This window comes from Solanum stenotomum, chromosome 8 (genome assembly GCF_019186545.1).
Source record: "Solanum stenotomum isolate F172 chromosome 8, ASM1918654v1, whole genome shotgun sequence".
Lineage (NCBI taxonomy): Eukaryota > Viridiplantae > Streptophyta > Magnoliopsida > Solanales > Solanaceae > Solanum > Solanum stenotomum.
The window spans coordinates 463,028-481,372 of NC_064289.1; the positions used below are offsets into that span (position 1 = coordinate 463,028).

Genomic DNA, 18,345 nt, shown 5'->3' on the forward strand with positions numbered 1-18,345 from the left:
CTTCACCTCAACAATGTATCGGATCTCTAAATTTTTCCTTAACTCATCGATCCCTAATTCAGTTGCAATGACTGATTTGATATTCACAAAATCAATATTTTGACCAACAACAATTCCATCACTTTTGTATCGTCCATACCTCACATCACTTTCCCAAATTTCGGAATGTCTTAACAAAATCGTCAGGTTCATGTTGTATCAGTACAATTTTGTCGATAATTTCGATTAAAAAATTGAGAGTTTTTTGGAAGAATGAAAGGAAGAATTTTGAATTTTGAATTTTGAATTGTGATAGCCTGTTACAATTTGCCTAGGATTGAATCCCATTGTCAATAACATTTTCCTATGATTTCCTTCCACTATGTATTGGATTTCCAAGTTTTTCCTCATCTCATCGATCTCCTACAATGGTAGATTTGAGATTCACAAAAGAAATTGTTTGTCCAACAATTATTCATTATGTATCTTATCAACTTTTCAGCAAATCTGAATGGTTCTTCGATGAACAGGGAGAACGATGAATAGGATGAAGGAATTTGAATTTTGAATTTGTTGGTTCTGTTATTTGGATTTTCCATTTTTTCTCTTTTCAACGTAACAACTTGATACATAATGTATCAGTATTAATGAAATTTTCATCATTTCATGATGTCACGGAAGAATGGAGCCGAAAAGGCAAAAAAATTGAGTGAAATTTCCAAAAGGGCAATAAAAATAAGTTTGAAACCAAAATGGTAACATTTCAATTTTTTGCCTTTTTGACTCTGGACTCTATAAAATAATACTATGATCAAAGAAAATAAGAGTAACACCAAGGGGTCCTATTAGATGCTAAAATATGTCTGTTTTGAAAAATTTCCCTATTATATATTATTGCAAATGTTAAAATTAAGGGAAAATTGTACATAATGGCAAACTATTAATTCAAATTAAATGGTATAATCACACTTTGATTTAATTGTGTCCTATAGCAAACTGTTTGCCAGCGCCTCTCTCCCTCAAACTCTCGCTCGCCACTCTCCTCTCTCGCTCACTCTCTCTGTGCTCGCCTCTCTCGCTTTATACACAAAAGTGTATAAATTGCGTTTCTGTTTGTATAAAGCGAGAGAAAATTGTATATACACATGCAAATACATATATATTCGTCCTATACACTTATAATTATACAATAAAAATATTCCCCTGCCCAGTTTTATGCTTGTATAATGTATAATGTATAATTTATGTTTGTCAACGATTTATACAAACGAGAGACTAACAACAATTTATATAAATGGCCTGCCAGCGAAATTATACAATTTTGAAGAGGAGCCAACGAATTATACAATTGCTTCTTTTTGTATATATGTATAGCGAATTATACATATATATGTTTGCTATGGAGCGCAATTATGCAAACTTTGCTATAACATACAAATATGATTTTTTTGTTTGCTATATGTGAAAGTTTCTCTAAAATTAATGATAAATAGGTAACAAGTAACAACCATTTTGTAAATAGTAAAAACCGAAACGACGTAAATAAGCCCAAAATCACAAGTCAAATGGATCCGCAAAACATCCTACGGAGACCGTATCATTTTCGTAATTACATCATAAAAGAAGGGCTATTTATCCAATATGTCACTGGACTTCAAACTAAATTTGAATACGACTTAGGGTTAATTTCAGATCCGGAGATTCAGGTTTAGAAAAAGCTTAAGGACTGAATCTATGGTGGCTCGATTATACAAAGAGAACTGATAACCATACAAACCAAGTACAGTAATATCTACTGTTCATATCCAATATATGTTTCTTTGCTTATTAGGATAAGGAGAAAAATCTCATCATAAATCACACTTTTCAGCACTCTGCTTCACTATATACTTTCTGACATCAGGTAATTTTCTGAATCTTTACTGGAAAATTAAATTTAGAACTTTGATTTGTATGAAGTTAGTACAATTCTTTGATTTTTACATATAAAGCGATCCCTGAAATTGAGATGTAGTAGTTGTATTATATGATGCTAGACTTTTTTGCTCTTTTTTGTTTTGGGTGTTTCCATTTTGTGTTATTGATTTGTTTGATCTCATGTTACTTGACTGATGTCTTTTTCTTTTTGCTTGTTTTTTGTTACTGGATTATAGATCTGAAGAAACTGAAGGGTGAAGTGGTGATTGTGGATAGATTTTACATAGACGTGTATGTTGAAGAATAGTTTGGATTCAGTGATAGTGATTACCTGGTAACCTATTGGTTGAGTGAAAATTTAGGATCTACAGTCACTTTACAGCATTTCAAAGCGCCAGTATGAATCTTTGAACTCTGTTGTTTCTGGTTAGATTTTCAGGCTTGTCTATAAGATAGTGAGTTATAGTGAAATTTGATTGAATCGGTTATTGGCTCAGTTGAAAATGATTGTTGTTCCTCGGCATCGGAATCAAAACTATGGGGGAACTAGGGCACAAGGCCCTACTCGATTTGGGTCATTTGGTTCACCTCCCTTTGGTGGGTTCAGGGAGGTAAATTGTCAGGCTTTTGAGTCCAGAGCAGGTTCATATCAAACCCAATCCAAGTCTTGCAAGAAACCTGTCATCAAACGGGCCCTCTCGGGTTCCTTGTCTCCCAAAACGCGACCACCTTTAACATCACTGCCTGTTAATACTGTCAAGTCTCATTCTGAAAATCAAAAGAAATCAGGAAAAACAGCCAGAAATTGCAAGATTGCGATACCATTTAACCTCAAAGTGGATGTTGATTCTAGGAATGAGGATTTCTTGAATGATGAGTTACCATTTTCTGAACTATGGGCTGGGCCAGCATATTCGAATTCTCCTCCTCCTAGTTCTTTGCCCATGCCCAAGTTTTTTCTCAGGCCTAAAAGGAATGCCTCTCTTGAATTTCCTACTTCTGTATCTGATATTGATTTACGTCCCATTGCCAAGTCTGCACCAGCATCTCCAACCAGGGAGCGCAGCCTTTCTCCGGGAATTGTATTTGATGGTACTGACTCAGTGACACAGACTCTTCGTCGCATGCTCAACCTTGAAATTAATGATGGATGAATGTGTGGTGGGAGGTCTGAATAGCAGCTAAATAGGGGATTATGTAGTTTTCGTATTGGGTAATAGTAGATAGTTCATTTGGTGAATAAATCAGTTTTTAGTTAGGAAGTTATCGTCTCGCTTAGTGTTTGTCATGGTAGATCAGTAGTGAAGTTTCAACACCTGTCAACAACACCTGTCAAGAGTGGTTATTTTAAGGGGAATTTTATATGAACAACGGCTGGTTGATCAACTCTCTCTGGGTATACTCAAAGTTCGTGCATTTATGTGCAGACATGGTTAGACTATGGAAGAAGAATCTGGGTGATGAGTGGAGTTCAATTAATGGAGTATGCTTGTGCATTGATCAGTGGAAGAAGAATCTGGGTGATGAGTGAGATGCTCCTATTACATTACAGTAATAAATAGATAGCTTGTAGTTCTTTGTAGAGGTTGCATAACTTGTTGCTCAACTATCTTTAATGCCCTGGAGATCAATTTGTTATAACCATCAATTCTCATTCTTGATTCCAGTGTCACAGGATCGTTCGTTCTTATTGCCTCTTCATGTTCCTCTAGATATTCTGTTAGTCGGAGATATTGTATATATCTTAGACCCTACCAGAATAGCATCCCTTTAGACTTCTGTTTTATTCAGTTACTAGACCTTAGCCTTTTCATCCAATCTTGCATCCTTACCTTCTCTATCTCTTGGTAGATTCAAATTCATGACTAGAAAATAGGATATTTGGTATATATAAGTCCTTGCTATTCCTTGAATGCCTGAATGGGCTGGTCATCATCATACCTTTGTATGTATTCTTGTCATTTTTTCTTCTTAACTCTGAATAGGATATATCTCCTACTTCCTCTTGAAGTTGTTTCCCCTTTAACCAATTTTCTGTTTTTTGGGAATGAAAATTGGGTAGGGGAATTAATAGTTACTTGTATCCTTTTCTGTTCCTTGTCTTCGGTATCTTCCCTTTTAGCTTTCCTCTTGCTAGTCCAATTATGTTTGTTAAGAGGTTTATTCCTTCGCCAAAAAAAAATCATCTTTCCTATGGAGATTGTTGATCACTAGCTATTGATAAGGTAAGACTTCAGTTTTTTTTTAATTATCTATTTTGATGTTGTCTATAACTTGGTATCTAGCTACAAGTGCTACAGTTAATACTTATATTTGAATTTTTTTTTCTTTTCTGTGTAGTACTTTTAGTTGGAGCTGTTGGAAGAAGATCGTTGAGCTAGTTGTTCTCCCTACTCTCGCCATGGTAGCACTACTCGTTATGTGTCATTTCAGTGTCTTTATAAGATACATGTTGTCTGTAGGTCCTTCGACCAAACTGGTAGTTTCTACTGCAGTAATTATCTAGTTATGTCATGTTTTAGGTTTTGGAGTTTTACTTTTGTTGTTGAACTTGTTGTTTTTAAGGTAGCATTTTGATTAAGACTTCAATTGTGTTTCTCTGCTTCTGTTGTTTGTCTCGAAGTCTGGTGTTACTAATGGAGTACCTATTTTGGTATCAGATTTTTTTAATGTATCATATGCTGCCTGCTTATGTGTACTTGGTAAATGCGAAAGCATTTTCGGTATTGGAACAAAATGCAGGTCATATCTACTGATTTCTTTGCTAGTTTTTATCTCAAATCTTTAGTCATGATACGTTTAAACAAGATGAGAGCAGTTTATTTCATCTGTCTTTAACTAATAATGAATGTATGCACTTGTTCGATGTTAGCACATTATCATATACTGGATGCTGACAACGAAAGCTAATATTTCTTTAATTTGTTTGTCTTAATATTCGTTCTAATTCATATTTTTTTAAAAAAAGATGTTTCTATCTCTTTTTGGTAATCTTTTTAGACCATTACATACTAAAGACTACAAGATTAAAAAAAGCATTTGGTGCATTATAAATGCCTTTAATTTAAAATTACAAGATACGGAGTCTTCTTGAGTCCAAAATGTGGTCCACACCCCATCATGCAATACGCATTACAGAACTGATTTTGTCATACATGGAGCATTTTCTACCAACTAGTTTGTTTAATTGTGCACGTAATTTAGAAAGGACAACTATATATCACGTGTGCTTGCATAATTGATTAATACAACAACCTGGTTGTCGAGTCTGTATTGTGATCAAAGCAGGTGATCGCTAAGCACATAATCATGTAACAATTGGAATTATATCTTTCTTTTAAATTAGTAATATATAAGAGGCTCTAAGCACATAACTGTTGAACCACATATTTGCTTGAGCATATAATAGTATTAGCAAGTTTTGGAGATTCCACATCTCGAGCCTGAAAATAAATTGTTCAAGTTGATCGACTATACGAATCTGTAACTCATAAGTAGTTGTAATGTACCTGGCGTATTTCAAAAAAGGATTGATCATCCAACACGACTATAAATTAATATAATCTTGATCAAGTCTCTTTAATACAGTACATCTCAAAATTGAACAAAGTACATCAAAGCCTCTGCCTTAGCGTAGTGAATTACAAAGTTTACATCAAATTAACAAAGTAAACAAAAAAAAAAAAAAAACTAGTAACGTAACCAAATTGTGCCAAACTCCAAAACACACTGCAAACAAAAGTGGATCTCAGATGGTGGTGAATGATGCTGCAACTACAAGGGTAAACAAGAGAAAGTATGGCAGCTTTATGGTGTATCCTGTATTTCCACTTGGTTCACCCTTAGATCCAACTGCACAAACAAAAAAAAGAGAGTACAATAAGAGTTTTTTTTTTCTTCTGAATTTTTATAAAGAAGAGGTTTTGTTCTTATTATTATACGATTTTTTAAAATATAATTTATTTGGATTCGTACCTGAAGAAGATCCTGGAGAACCAGATGGAGTAGTAGCTGAAATATTTACACATTGACAGAGAAAACAAGTCAAAAAATGGCTTTCGTGGTACCAAATAGGCATGATGATGAACTTAACTTACCTTTACAGAGACTAACAGAGGGTGTCTGAACATTACAAGCTTTGGGAAGAGCCATAGCTTGTGTCTGATTGACATTAATTCCTAAAGAAGAAGAAGCACCACCATTAATCACTTGACACAAACATTGTGGCTCATTTTTCAATATAGTGGCTAGTTGAGTGCAACATCCTGATGATGGTTTTGTAGCATTCCCTTGTATATAATCCAAACAAGGTGCTAATCCAACAATCACTTGTTGACAATTATCTGATTGACCACTAACTTGTATTGAAAAAATAGCCATAGCCACAAAAATTGCACAAGTAAACATCTTCATTTTCTTGGAACTTACTTAATTTCTTCTCAATATCTTACTTTTGGGTGGTGATCGATGAGTATTTGAAGTATTCAGTAAATAACAAGACAAGTGTTTATAAAGGGGAAAATAGTGCAATAAATTGAAAAAAGAGAGATGGAATTATGTGTGGGTGACCCAACCTTGCCTACCTTCATAACAAATCCATGTGTAAGCATTTATCAGTTTTTCCTCCGTACATTCTACTTTATTATATATATACTCCCACTCCCTTTTTGTCGGTTGAATTTTACTTTTCAGTATTGTATTTAATTTTATATTTTATTTGTTGGATAGTTCAAAATTAACATAGACAAACACCACTCTATAGTCTCCACGCTTCAAAAAGTAGTTAGCTGTCATATTTATGAAAAGGTTATCTTTTCTTCCAGCAAAGATACGACTACTGTATTTTGTATTCCTAGGATTTAACTAACCTATATATACCATTATTGGTGATGCCTCTCTTTTTAAATTTATTTAGAAAATAATTGTTCTCAAACACTAGAAATTAAAAAAAATGGTTTTTTAATTACTCATATGGAGAAAAGTATAAATAAAGGATATTATAAATTGTTACAGCAAAATTAAGGAGGCTACCGGTTTAGTCAAACTCGATTGGTCGGCAACTTCAGTAGTAGCTGGGAGAACCAACCAATAATGACTTGTGGCCGCCCCTTTTTATCAACCCAAAGGTCTATTTTTCACATATCTAAACAATTTTGTTTTGTGTTGCTATTTAATTTTGTATCTTAACATAAAATATAGTACGAGTTTTTTTTACTCCTAAAAGTTGGATAGATTCAATCTATAGTTAGAAATTCAGATGCGAAATTATAGTATTACATATGGGTTCAGACAATTTAGTAGTTTTTTTCCCATTTATTATTTGTAGTAGAAAATTTATTTAAGCAAATTCAATAACTAGATTGAGCTATGGATTCGAAAAAAATTCAGACTTCATAATTCTTGGTTATTTGACAATAGTTATTAGGATATCTTAAAATGATCTATTAAATTAATATGATCAGAATATGTGCCAATTATTAATTAATGGAATTTCTTGTCTACTCTATATGTGTAAAGTACTCATTTGGCCAAGAACTTCCATTACATCATCTCAAAACATTATGTATATCTTGCACATGCTCAAAACTTACAGTTTCAGAGAGTTAAGTTGTAGGTGAGGGTTTAGGCTACTCCTTAACAGTTCTAACCTAATCAGTGTATAAATGTTGAACTTTTATGTGTTAGGTATTTACTTATTGGTATAGATAAATTACTCTTTATTAAGAAATTTAATTTTGTTACTTACAAAAAATAAATTAGAATTAGTTACCAACTTTTGTTACTTTACTTCATAGCTAATAAAATTCGTCGTTAGACCTAAACAAAAGTATATAATTTGTCCATCGCTAAATTCTATATATTTTTAAAGTAGTTATGTAACATATTCAGTTAAATAGTTTATGAAACCACATTTCGCCAAGAAGATAAAAGATAAAGAAATTAAAGAACCCTCATGAGAATTACTCAAAATTAAATAAGTGACAATAAATAATATAGGTAAATTACAACCAGTATGACACTCCTGCTAAAACAGAGGAACCAAAAGAATAATAACAACAGTAATTTTAATACAACATTGACATAAAAATGACTTTTTTCTCCAAAAAACTTCAGAATCCCCTGGTGGTCAAAGCAACAAACAGTAGGAACCCAACTAAAGTACTGATAGAAAATTTTGAGTTGCTTCCTGCAGATGATGATGATGATCCAGGTGTTGAAGGAACTGTTTTTGAACCTGTAGCACCTATATCAATGAAAACATTTGAGCGAATTTGACTTATTTATACTGACAATATTAAAATAATTTTTATACTATCAGGTCAAGTAAAAGATGATCATATTACAAGAGATGATAAAATATTTTATTTGAAGTACCTGGAGTTGCTGGGATTTCATTAGAGGAATCAGATGGGGTAGTTGAACCTGCAGGAGAACTTGCTGGTACTTCAGCTGAACCTGTTGGTCCATTTGCAGCTATATTTTTTTATGCACAAAACAATCAGTTAGCTAGTTCATTAAACATGCAAATATATGTTGTAAGAGTTTATTTATTTAATCATTATAACTTATAAGTATTCATGATGTAAATAATTTCTATAACTATGCCAATGTGGAGGCGAAGCTAAGATTTGAACTATCTGAGTTATAAATTCTAGGATAGTAACGTCAAGTGTTAGTATATTTAAAGCTATTATTTCTTACATTACTTGTAATTATCTTTTACATGATCTAATAATATTAAAATTTCTTCTACATTGTGAGTTGTGTTGTATGTTTATTATTGCAATATTTCATTATATCAGCCAAAAAATATTTGGATAAACAATAACGTTGTAGAGGGGTTTGATAATAGAATGAAAAATTATGCATGTTACCATTGCACCGGCTGGCAGGAGGAGTTTGTAAATTGCATGCACTAGGTAATCCTAGAGCAAGAGTTTGATTAATAGCAATACCAAGATTAGAACCACCACCATTAACCAACACACAAAGGCATTGGGGATTGGATTGGACAACACTAGATAGTGATGTGCAACAAGATGAAGATGGTGTTGATGAATTTCCACTAACATAATTCAAACAAGGTGATAATCCTACAAGTGTAGTCATACAACTTGATTGAGCTAAAGCTCCATTCCAATTAATAGCCACAATTAGAACCATGACTAGAGCCATCACATTGATTTTGGATGCCATTTTTCTTAATTTGAGGCTAAAAGAAAAAGAAAATTATTGGTTGATTGTATTTTTTGTTGTTGTTGTTGTTGTTGTTTTGAATGAAGAGGAAGAACAGGGTATTGAGGTTTATATACCCAAGTTTTTAGCACAAAAGAACAAGAAAATATAGGTATTTTTGTTGGCCAACTTTTAAACTAATGAATGGTTAGCTAATAGTAATAGATCTACTTTATGATGAGGACTTATATTCTATTATTCTAATTGACAACTGTTTACCTAATTAGGTGATCTTCCATTTGTAGTATATATTATTTGTTTGAAAAGATTTTAATTTTCTTCCAATAAAATCTGTCTTTGTACGGACAAGTTTGTCAACAAATGTTTATTGTTACGTGTACGAGCACATTAAGGGTGACTTACTGCAACACGTTCTTGCCTTGCACCATCAATAAGTTAAACTCGTTAAAAATTACTTTCATTTGACCTCTAAAATGATATATATTTTTTTCATAGTCAAAATAAAAGTTGGTGGAAGCTTAATTTAAAACTACAAATTTCAAAAAGTGATTTTAAATTTTGTAGAGAAACAAATTATACTAAGACGGATTCAGAAGACATATACCGCTGAACTCAATACTTTGTGTAATAATATTATCAAAATTTGCAACAAATACCGATTAGTATGAACCCATGCATATATAACGTCTTCTAATAAATCTTGACATGTAATCAATCACAAATATTAATTGATGTGTATATATATATATAATTGACTGGCCAACCAATACACATTAAAATTATTTGAGTGGTGGAGAACATATATATCTTGAATATTAATTTAACAAAGAGAGTGTAACGAGAAGCAAGCATTGAATTAAGACGGTTAATCAACCTTAATTTAAGCAAAAAAAATAGATGGATGTGCTAGGAAAGAGGAAATCCACAAAACAATTCCACAGTTTAAGGTATAAATAGGGTAGGGCATGAACATTACAAAATGAGAAACACTGTAAAATAAAGAAGGGAAATTAACAAGTTAAAGAAATAAAAAAAGAAAAAATGGAAGGTGAAAAGCTTGTAGCAGTGTTTCTGATGTGCATGGTTGTATTTACAGCTGTGTGTGAAGCGACAGAAGAAGAGTACAAGGATTGCTATCACACATGTCACGATGAATGCACAGCTAAACAAGGACAAGGTTATACCTTTTGTGAGATGAAGTGTGATGCAGACTGCTCCAAGAAGGATTTCGTTGGTAATTATTTTTATTTATAGGTCTTATTTTTAATAGTCTTTAAAATGTTGATTACACAACCATCTTCTGTTTTTTATTGCAGCTCAATTCCCTAAATTCAAGGCTTAATGCACGAGGAGGACCAAATTAACTTACAAGAGAGCAGAAAAAGTATAAGAAGAATAAAGCAGTGGGATTAATTAATTAATGTATTTCTCTTCATCAATTTCTTTTCCACTGCTCATTGTAATTTACAAAATTCAATAAAATCTTAATTTGAAAAGCAAGCAAATATTATAAAATATTAATGACTCTGTTATTCCAACAACCAGAGTGCAGAAAAAGTATTATATATTATACATAAGAGCTAGTTAATAAATTTTACATTATTAGATCACTACATATATAGTAACTTCATATGGAGTTTCACTTTTACATAAAGATTATGTAAGAAAAACTTAACATCATCTAATTTATAACAAAAACTACATAAGTAATATTGTAACTGCACTTTATTGATAAATTTGAAAGTAAAGAGATCGATTAGCAAGGATATTCACATGCACAAAAAGGGCCATTAAAGCCAATTTGCTCAATGCATTGGCCACCAGCAGAGGGTCCAAATTTGTTATTGCAGAAAGGTAAACATTCCGGTTCAACTTTGCCTTCATCACACAATATTTCTGGGTGTATTTGGTAGCATGTTTCTCCTAATATTTCTGATGGGATCATCATTCCAACTGCATTTCAAATCATATATAATCAATATCATGCACTTTTAATTAATTGATTTTTCTCTCTAATTTTAATGTTTTAACAATTAATTAAGAAGCATCACTTGAAATAGAATAAAAATAAAAAAAACCTTTTTGCCTAATCAGGTTAAACTCTCGATTAATTAGCTCAACATGGAAAGAACAAGTTCAAAATCACAATCAATTCCTTTTTCTATAGTTCATATCTAAAGACCAACATGGGTTGTGGTACAGTGGTGGAACTGTTTCACCGTTAACTAGATCAGATTTCGAGTTCAAGCCTCGAATATGGAAAAAATCTTGCCACACCTAATAGGGCTCTAGCGATACAAATTTAGTCGGGGCCTAACACCGAGTAGACAAAAAAAGAAAAGAAAGAGTGAACTGTAAGATTAATTATGGATCTATCAAGACAACAATAGAAAGCTACGAGTCTTAGATTTTGATGTAGCTTTCCAAAAAATTGGTTCTGAAGAAAGAAAAAATAAACAGGGTTTTGCACACAAAAGGACTAAACATGAATAAAAGGGATCGATCGAAGAAGACCTTCTCCTTTCATCTAACTTAATTAATCGTCTAGTACAATTAAAGATGGATTATAAACGTACGAGAAATTATCTATTTATATATGTGTAGGCGGTAGCTAGCAAGTACAAATTAAAATCAACAATACAATATAATGAAAGAACATGTTGTGTGTGTAGTTAATTAGTATTACCTAGAAAAACAGCAGCAACGAGAAGGGAGCAAGTAGAAATATTTGCCATATATTTCTTTCTGAAAACAAAAAACAGTTTTAAGAGCTTGTTTATGTTTTTTGGTCACACCAAATATATAATTTGGATGAGTTCTTTGTCATTATTATTATTATAAGTTGTGAAAATAGGTGATTACTCTTTTTGGCTATGACGATTAATTACCAGGAAAGTGGCCTTTAATTAATTGTCAACAACAAACTGTTTTTTTCGTCGAATAATGCAAATAAACAACTGTTTGACCACTAATGACAGTGATTTAATTGATATTTTCCGACGTATTCTATTTTATTTAATCATTTAGCAAATAAACAGCTGTGTTAACACTAATGGCCGCAGTTTGATTTTTTTTTTTCGCGACATTGACCCCATTCACGTAATAACGTGGCAACAGAAATTTGAGTCTAGTCACAAATTATTTGGTCAGCTACAAACTTTTTTATTATTATTTTTTATCGATGTCGGTCATAAATTAATTCTTTTCTTTTATATTGTTCCATCTCAAATTATTTATCGTAATTCCTAAAAGTAATTATTTCAAATAATTTTACATGGACTAATTCTCTTTTTATTAGTGAAAAGACGCGTGAGAGATGTTTGAAAGCTACGTAGGTTAAAAAGGTATATAAAATTACCAAAAAAGTTGGTTTAGTAGGGGGAGGGGGGAGAATAATAAGATCTTAATTTAGTTAAGGTGTGTCTCTGACATTTCAGTTATAATCAAGGGGTACTTGTGCGGTTGTGCCTTATCCCTATGATATGTGTGTTTGCCTATGCTAAAAAATTTTAAATCATATACTTACTCATCTGCATTTTTTTATGAATATAAGTTGAGGTATTAAATAATGAAGTACATGGAGATATGTTTGTAACTAAGTAATTATAATTAAAACAAATTGAAGTGAGAAAAAGAAGAAGGAGATTTATGATCATAATGAAAATCTTACATTTTGATTTTATGAAACTTTCAGAAAAGAAGAAACACATTTTAATTCATTCATTCAAAATTTTCTATTATTATATAATAAAAATTATAAGAAAAATGGAAAGATTCGCTTTCTTTTAACCGGCTCCTTCTTCTTTGTCAACGCTACTAAGGACCTATAGATTTGCCTACTTTACTTATTAAAGATAATGAGAATGGGTTATTCAAATAAAAAGGAAAAGGCCCTACTTAGTTTCGCAAGCCTTTGTCATTATCAGTCAACTAAGTAGGGCCTGAGGCCCCCTGCGAATCAATGCACTTCTCGGCACATCATCGGTAGGGGAAAGCGGAACTGCTTGACGCTGTATACAAAATACAACAAGCCCAACTTCTAAATAAATAAATTAGTACTTACTAAGTTACTATGATCCATAAATTACTTGGGATTTAACATTATCTAAATATATAAAGGTGCTTAATTTTGAAATATATAGGGGTTTTCCACAGTTGAGTCATGATACGTACATAGACGTTTAGAGTAATATACTATCAAAATTTATTAATAAAGTAAAAATATAAACTCCTTTTTATTTGTATATAGAATAATTATATTAATAACTGATATTCACTATAAAAAAAACCATGGGCAATTATAAACTGTTCGCGAAGTAGATCTCATTTGTCCAAATGTATAAATACGAAAAAATAAACACTATGGCCAATTTTAAGTAGAAGCGTGTTATACTGTTATAACTATATATTATAAAATTAAAGTAAAATTGCAGGCTTATTAATAATTGAGAAATTCAATTCCGAATAACATGAACTTAATAGAATATTTAAATAATTATTTTCAAAATCTCAATTCAATTTTAAAAAAATTTTAAAAATATTTTTTAGCATAACCCGCACACATACGTAACTAAATATTTGTTCCCATAAGATATTTACACGAAATTAAACCCACTCAATTTCTTATGTTTGTAATTGATAACTTCTTCATTGTTTAGATATATTTTTATGTCATATTCCAATAATTTGATATAGTGAAAAATATACATTAATAACTATATGTAAAATACGTGTGCAAAAATAAATAAATATATTATTTTTGAAAATGTTCATATTTATTTGAAATTTTTCAAAATGTTTTTTAAGGGTGAATTAGTAAAATTAACATGTTTCGTTATTTTACTTATATAATGTCAAATTGAAAAAAACGTCTTTTTAAAAAATATTTGACGAGATTTCTCATTAATCAATCACATAAATTTTAATAAGATGAAATGGACGAGTCAGTAATCAATCAAACTTGGGCGAGTTGACTAGTTATGATTTCATGGGTTAATTTTGCGACCTCTAATAAATGATTAGTAATTAGAGAATCAAATATTTTAAATTAGGGAAAAGGATAAATATACCCCGGAACTATCGTAAATGGTATGCAGATACCCTCCGTCATACTTTTGGGACACTGGTACCCCCGCCTTATAAAGATTATGAAAACATATAAGTGATAATTAGAAATTAATCAAAGTAAATAGTTTTATGTATAAAATAAATTTTAAAAAATATATATATAATGTCGGGTTGACTTTTTTTTTAGTTAAAACCAAACCAACCTAAGTATATAAGTCGGGTTTTTTTTTCAATATCAAACCAAGTCAAACCATACCATTAGTCAGTTTTTTTTTTTCAATTTGACTCGATTCACTATTTGATTCGATTTTTGATTGATTTTGTACACCGCTATCGAACACTATCTTGAAACGAAGTTAAATATAATTGAAATCTAATACTATTATGTATTCATGGTTTGATTGAACACAGGTCTCTTGCATTCTGTCAGGAGGAATGTCGTGCAGTTCAGATTGCTTTTGATGAAAATGTAATGAAGACGCGTTTGGAGGCATCAAAGAAAAAGATGGATAATTAATTGATAAGAAGCTGATGATGAACAAGGACTAATATATATTTATAAGTTAATTGTACTTTATGTACCATGGTTTATAGGCTTTATTTCATAGTATCTAAAAAATAATTATCTTTTATAGTTAAATTAATGGGTTTGTCCAATATTATTAGTAGTGTTGTGTCTGTTTACAAGATGATATATACTAGAAGTCATCAATAGTATCGCAATATTTGAATATCGTGGTGTGAAAAATCTATGTTATTTACAGTTTGGCAAATTTTTTTTTTATTCCTTCCTGTTAATGTCATTTAAATTCTTATTACCAGTATAATTTTTGTAAGATCAATTGAGTAGGTAAATTTAACATCTTTCGTTTAGGTTCAAACACACGAAAATTAAGGAAAAACTATTACTTAATAATCATACAATATGATCTATTGAGTATGAAGGGTTTACAAAGTGATACGGTGAAGGGTCATATTTTCTACATTGCGGATCTAGATTATGTTAGGCGATAAATTTTACATGTCAAATACTTGAAGGTGAGGTAGAGTTATCAATATGGATCATCCAGCCCATATGGATCTAGAATTTGAGGCTCACGCTGGATTTGTCCATTATTTTGATATCACTATGTAATTAGTTGTGTATTATGCCAGGGCTAACCCACTTTAAAAAGAAAAATAAATTAATTAATTTAAAAATATAAATTTACTATAAAATATATACGTAGAATAACTAATAATTCATTAAATTTACGAAAATGTTTCATGAATTGGAGAAAAAATTCATTCAAAGTTATTGTGTGTAATCAGATACTACAATTGACCAGAACTGAAATCAGTCAATAATTCATAAAGTAAATATATATAAAAACTTTCCATGCATACATAAATGGTTAAATATTTATTGGCATAAGATATTTACATCATACAATTGACTAGAACTGAAATCAGTCAATAATACATGGAGTAAACATATAAATGAACTTACCATAACACACATACATTTATAGATAAATATTTATTTATTAGCATAAGATATTCACATCAAATTAATTCAACTTACTATATGTTAAGTAAATGAAACTCTATCCCACATAATTTAGATATGTAACTGATAATTTTACCATATATAGTTTAACTGTATTTCTATATTTTATTCCTAGCTACTAATTTGATGTAGTGAAAATATGTATTAATTAACTTCGAGTAGATAATTAATATAAGTAATGTATGTATAATAAGTACATATAAAATATCTACTGGTTTGGTGTAAATATCTTATAGTTCACATGCTAAGTTTTTACCCACATTCTTTCTATAGAATAATTAATAAGTAATCAAATCTACATAATTCTTTCAATTTAGAAATATAATGAATGGGTATATAATCAGATATACATACTTCACAATTGACCAAATTGAAGTTAGTCAACAGATTTTGTGGACTAAAAACAAAATGAGAAGACCAAACTTACCTTATAAATAGTGGCATTTGTACAACCTTTGTTCTTCACTTCCAACAGTACTAGTTGTAAAATCTTAAAAACTATAATGTCTAAACGTTCTCGAGTTAGCCGTGCTGATAGTTTCGACCAACCCAATCACCCTAACAAAAATTCCTCTACAAATAATCCAACCAAGTTTTCCAAGCCACCTTCTTCTAGTCTTGCTAATAATGTTGTCGCAGCCGCGGCTGCGGCTGCAGCTGCAGCTGCGGCAACAGACTCTTCTTCTGTTGGAGAAACGGAGTATATCAGTGAGTTTCTCAAGGAGTGCTTCCTTTGCAAGTCCATCCTCAAGCTGAAAAATGACACCTACATGTATAAGTACGTTTTTTTTGTCAATTCATTTATATACATTTGATTGGATTGATTCATCACTCGTTTTGCTTGGATCTATATACTTTATGGAGAGCGGTGAATTCAGAATTTTAATCAAACATATATACATACATATAGTACTATGTACACCCATAGTTCCATTTATCCCCTATGTGGTACTACTATTTTAAATCATTAACGATTATGAGTTATATAAATTTTGTATAGATATAATTTAAAAACTCTTTTGGAATACACACAAAAACTTAAGTAGTTCAACATAACATCGAATATTATAACAAAAATTGAAATGGACGTAAAAATATAATGGAAGCCTAAGATTTTTTCAAACTCCTACACATCTCACTTGTCATTATTTCTTATTTTGTTTTATTTTAATATATTTGTTAAATTTTATGTTTTGATTGAACACAGTTCAAATCCATACTGCACAGAGGAATGTCGTCAAGTTCAGATGGATTTGGATGAAGAATTGGAGGAGAAGCAATTGAAAGAATCAGGGAAAAAGGTGGAGAAATAATTAATTACTAGCTCATGCTGAAGCAGTATTGGCTGTTGGTTTTTGTGATAAGTTAATTGTACTTTATGTACCATTGGCTTATAGATAGGCTATATATCATATCATATCTAAAATTTTATATTTTCCAGCAAGTTGAAATGAATGGGTCCGTCTAGTATTATAAATATAATTAGTAGTTGCGTTTGTTTACAAAATCATACTATAGGTCATCAATTGTACTCTGTAACATTTGAACACCAGGTATGAAAATCTATGTTATTTTATTGTTTGAGAAAATTTTCTGGTCAATGCTTTTTAATTTTTTTACTACTACCAGTACGTACTCCTATATTGTAAGATCGATTGAATAGGTAAAATTTACATGTTCCTTTTAAGTTGTAAGTATACGAAAATTTAGAAAATAAACTGAAAGTAATAATCAATCTGTTATGGTAAAAGGGTTAGTTGATAACTTGATATGATAGGGTCATCATTTATGGACTCTTAGTAAGTTTTCTTGCAGATCTAGATTAGTAGATTTCAAACACCAAGTGTGAAAATTGAAAAGATATGATTAAACTTGTTTAGGTTCACAATATGTCTAGATTCATTGAAATTTTTTTCTCTATAGTTACTTACCTTAACATAAAGATGGTTAGCGGTAGAGAAAATAAGTAGTACTACTAATTAAGTACTACTTACCGTATTTTGCTTGATCATTATATTTCTATGTCTTAAGCATTGTTTATAGAAACGATCGATTTCTTACCTTGAAATATTTGTAACTTATTACATTATGCGTAGATTTAAAATATTTGTAACTTATTATATTATGCGTAGCATAAATTAAGCTGTTATACATATAAAAAAGAAAGATTTATATACTCGTCACAAAAAAAATCTTTACTGATCATTCATACATCCTTAATATGAATAACAGATAAGCAATACATAGAGATAGAGTAACGGAGGGAAAACTCTGGTGGCATCGTGATTCTGTTGGACAAGAAGTTAACGTGTTTATAGTGATGAAATTATATATAGTGAATTAAAACGAAACTATATATTAATATCATTAAATTTGGTAATTTATATCCATTTAATCACTTATTGCAGAAAGTTGTTGTTGAGCAAGCAATCGTTGAATTAGAAAAAGAGTCACATTGACTATATTTGATCATTTTGTGTACTTGCTACTTCTTTTGTATTTCTTCGGGAAGGAGTAGAGACGCACGAAAATTAGGAATTGCTTTTAATTTAAAAAACTACTCTAGTGCTACTTGTATCAATTATTATTATATTCATATTCATATTGAGCCCTCGACTAAACCTAGTTCACATTAA

The 18,345-nt window shown here is 30.9% G+C and overlaps 5 protein-coding genes across 5 annotated transcripts; 2 read left to right on the forward strand and 3 right to left on the reverse strand.

The window, feature by feature from the left end:
• Positions 1 to 1,663: 1,663 nt before the first annotated feature.
• On the forward strand, positions 1,664 to 4,551 carry LOC125874625 (uncharacterized). The gene is made up of 3 exons (XM_049555589.1): positions 1,664 to 1,882; positions 2,133 to 4,121; positions 4,237 to 4,551. Exon 2 carries the CDS (start codon positions 2,400 to 2,402, stop codon positions 3,048 to 3,050), a length of 651 nt encoding a protein of 216 aa, XP_049411546.1. The 5' UTR covers positions 1,664 to 1,882; positions 2,133 to 2,399; the 3' UTR covers positions 3,051 to 4,121; positions 4,237 to 4,551.
• Positions 4,552 to 5,470: 919 nt separating this feature from the next.
• On the reverse strand, positions 5,471 to 6,361 carry LOC125873403 (non-specific lipid transfer protein GPI-anchored 5-like). Its single transcript, XM_049554339.1, has 3 exons — positions 5,994 to 6,361; positions 5,872 to 5,907; positions 5,471 to 5,748 (listed from the first exon to the last, which is right to left on the reverse strand). The coding sequence occupies exons 1-3, from the start codon at positions 6,307 to 6,309 to the stop codon at positions 5,645 to 5,647; spliced, it is 456 nt and encodes a 151-aa protein (XP_049410296.1). The 5' UTR covers positions 6,310 to 6,361; the 3' UTR covers positions 5,471 to 5,644.
• A 1,495-nt stretch (positions 6,362 to 7,856) lies between these two features.
• On the reverse strand, positions 7,857 to 9,150 carry LOC125874013 (non-specific lipid transfer protein GPI-anchored 5-like). The gene is made up of 3 exons (XM_049554819.1): positions 8,772 to 9,150; positions 8,272 to 8,370; positions 7,857 to 8,140 (listed from the first exon to the last, which is right to left on the reverse strand). The coding sequence occupies exons 1-3, from the start codon at positions 9,091 to 9,093 to the stop codon at positions 8,007 to 8,009; spliced, it is 555 nt and encodes a 184-aa protein (XP_049410776.1). The 5' UTR covers positions 9,094 to 9,150; the 3' UTR covers positions 7,857 to 8,006.
• A 1,610-nt stretch (positions 9,151 to 10,760) lies between these two features.
• Positions 10,761 to 11,935, reverse strand: LOC125874356 (uncharacterized). The gene is made up of 2 exons (XM_049555232.1): positions 11,780 to 11,935; positions 10,761 to 11,046 (listed from the first exon to the last, which is right to left on the reverse strand). Exons 1-2 carry the CDS (start codon positions 11,826 to 11,828, stop codon positions 10,850 to 10,852), a joined length of 246 nt encoding a protein of 81 aa, XP_049411189.1. The 5' UTR covers positions 11,829 to 11,935; the 3' UTR covers positions 10,761 to 10,849.
• A 4,277-nt stretch (positions 11,936 to 16,212) lies between these two features.
• LOC125872269 (FCS-Like Zinc finger 15-like) lies at positions 16,213 to 17,022 on the forward strand. The gene is made up of 2 exons (XM_049552981.1): positions 16,213 to 16,487; positions 16,917 to 17,022. Exons 1-2 carry the CDS (start codon positions 16,213 to 16,215, stop codon positions 17,020 to 17,022), a joined length of 381 nt encoding a protein of 126 aa, XP_049408938.1.
• The last annotated feature ends 1,323 nt before the right edge of the window (positions 17,023 to 18,345 follow it).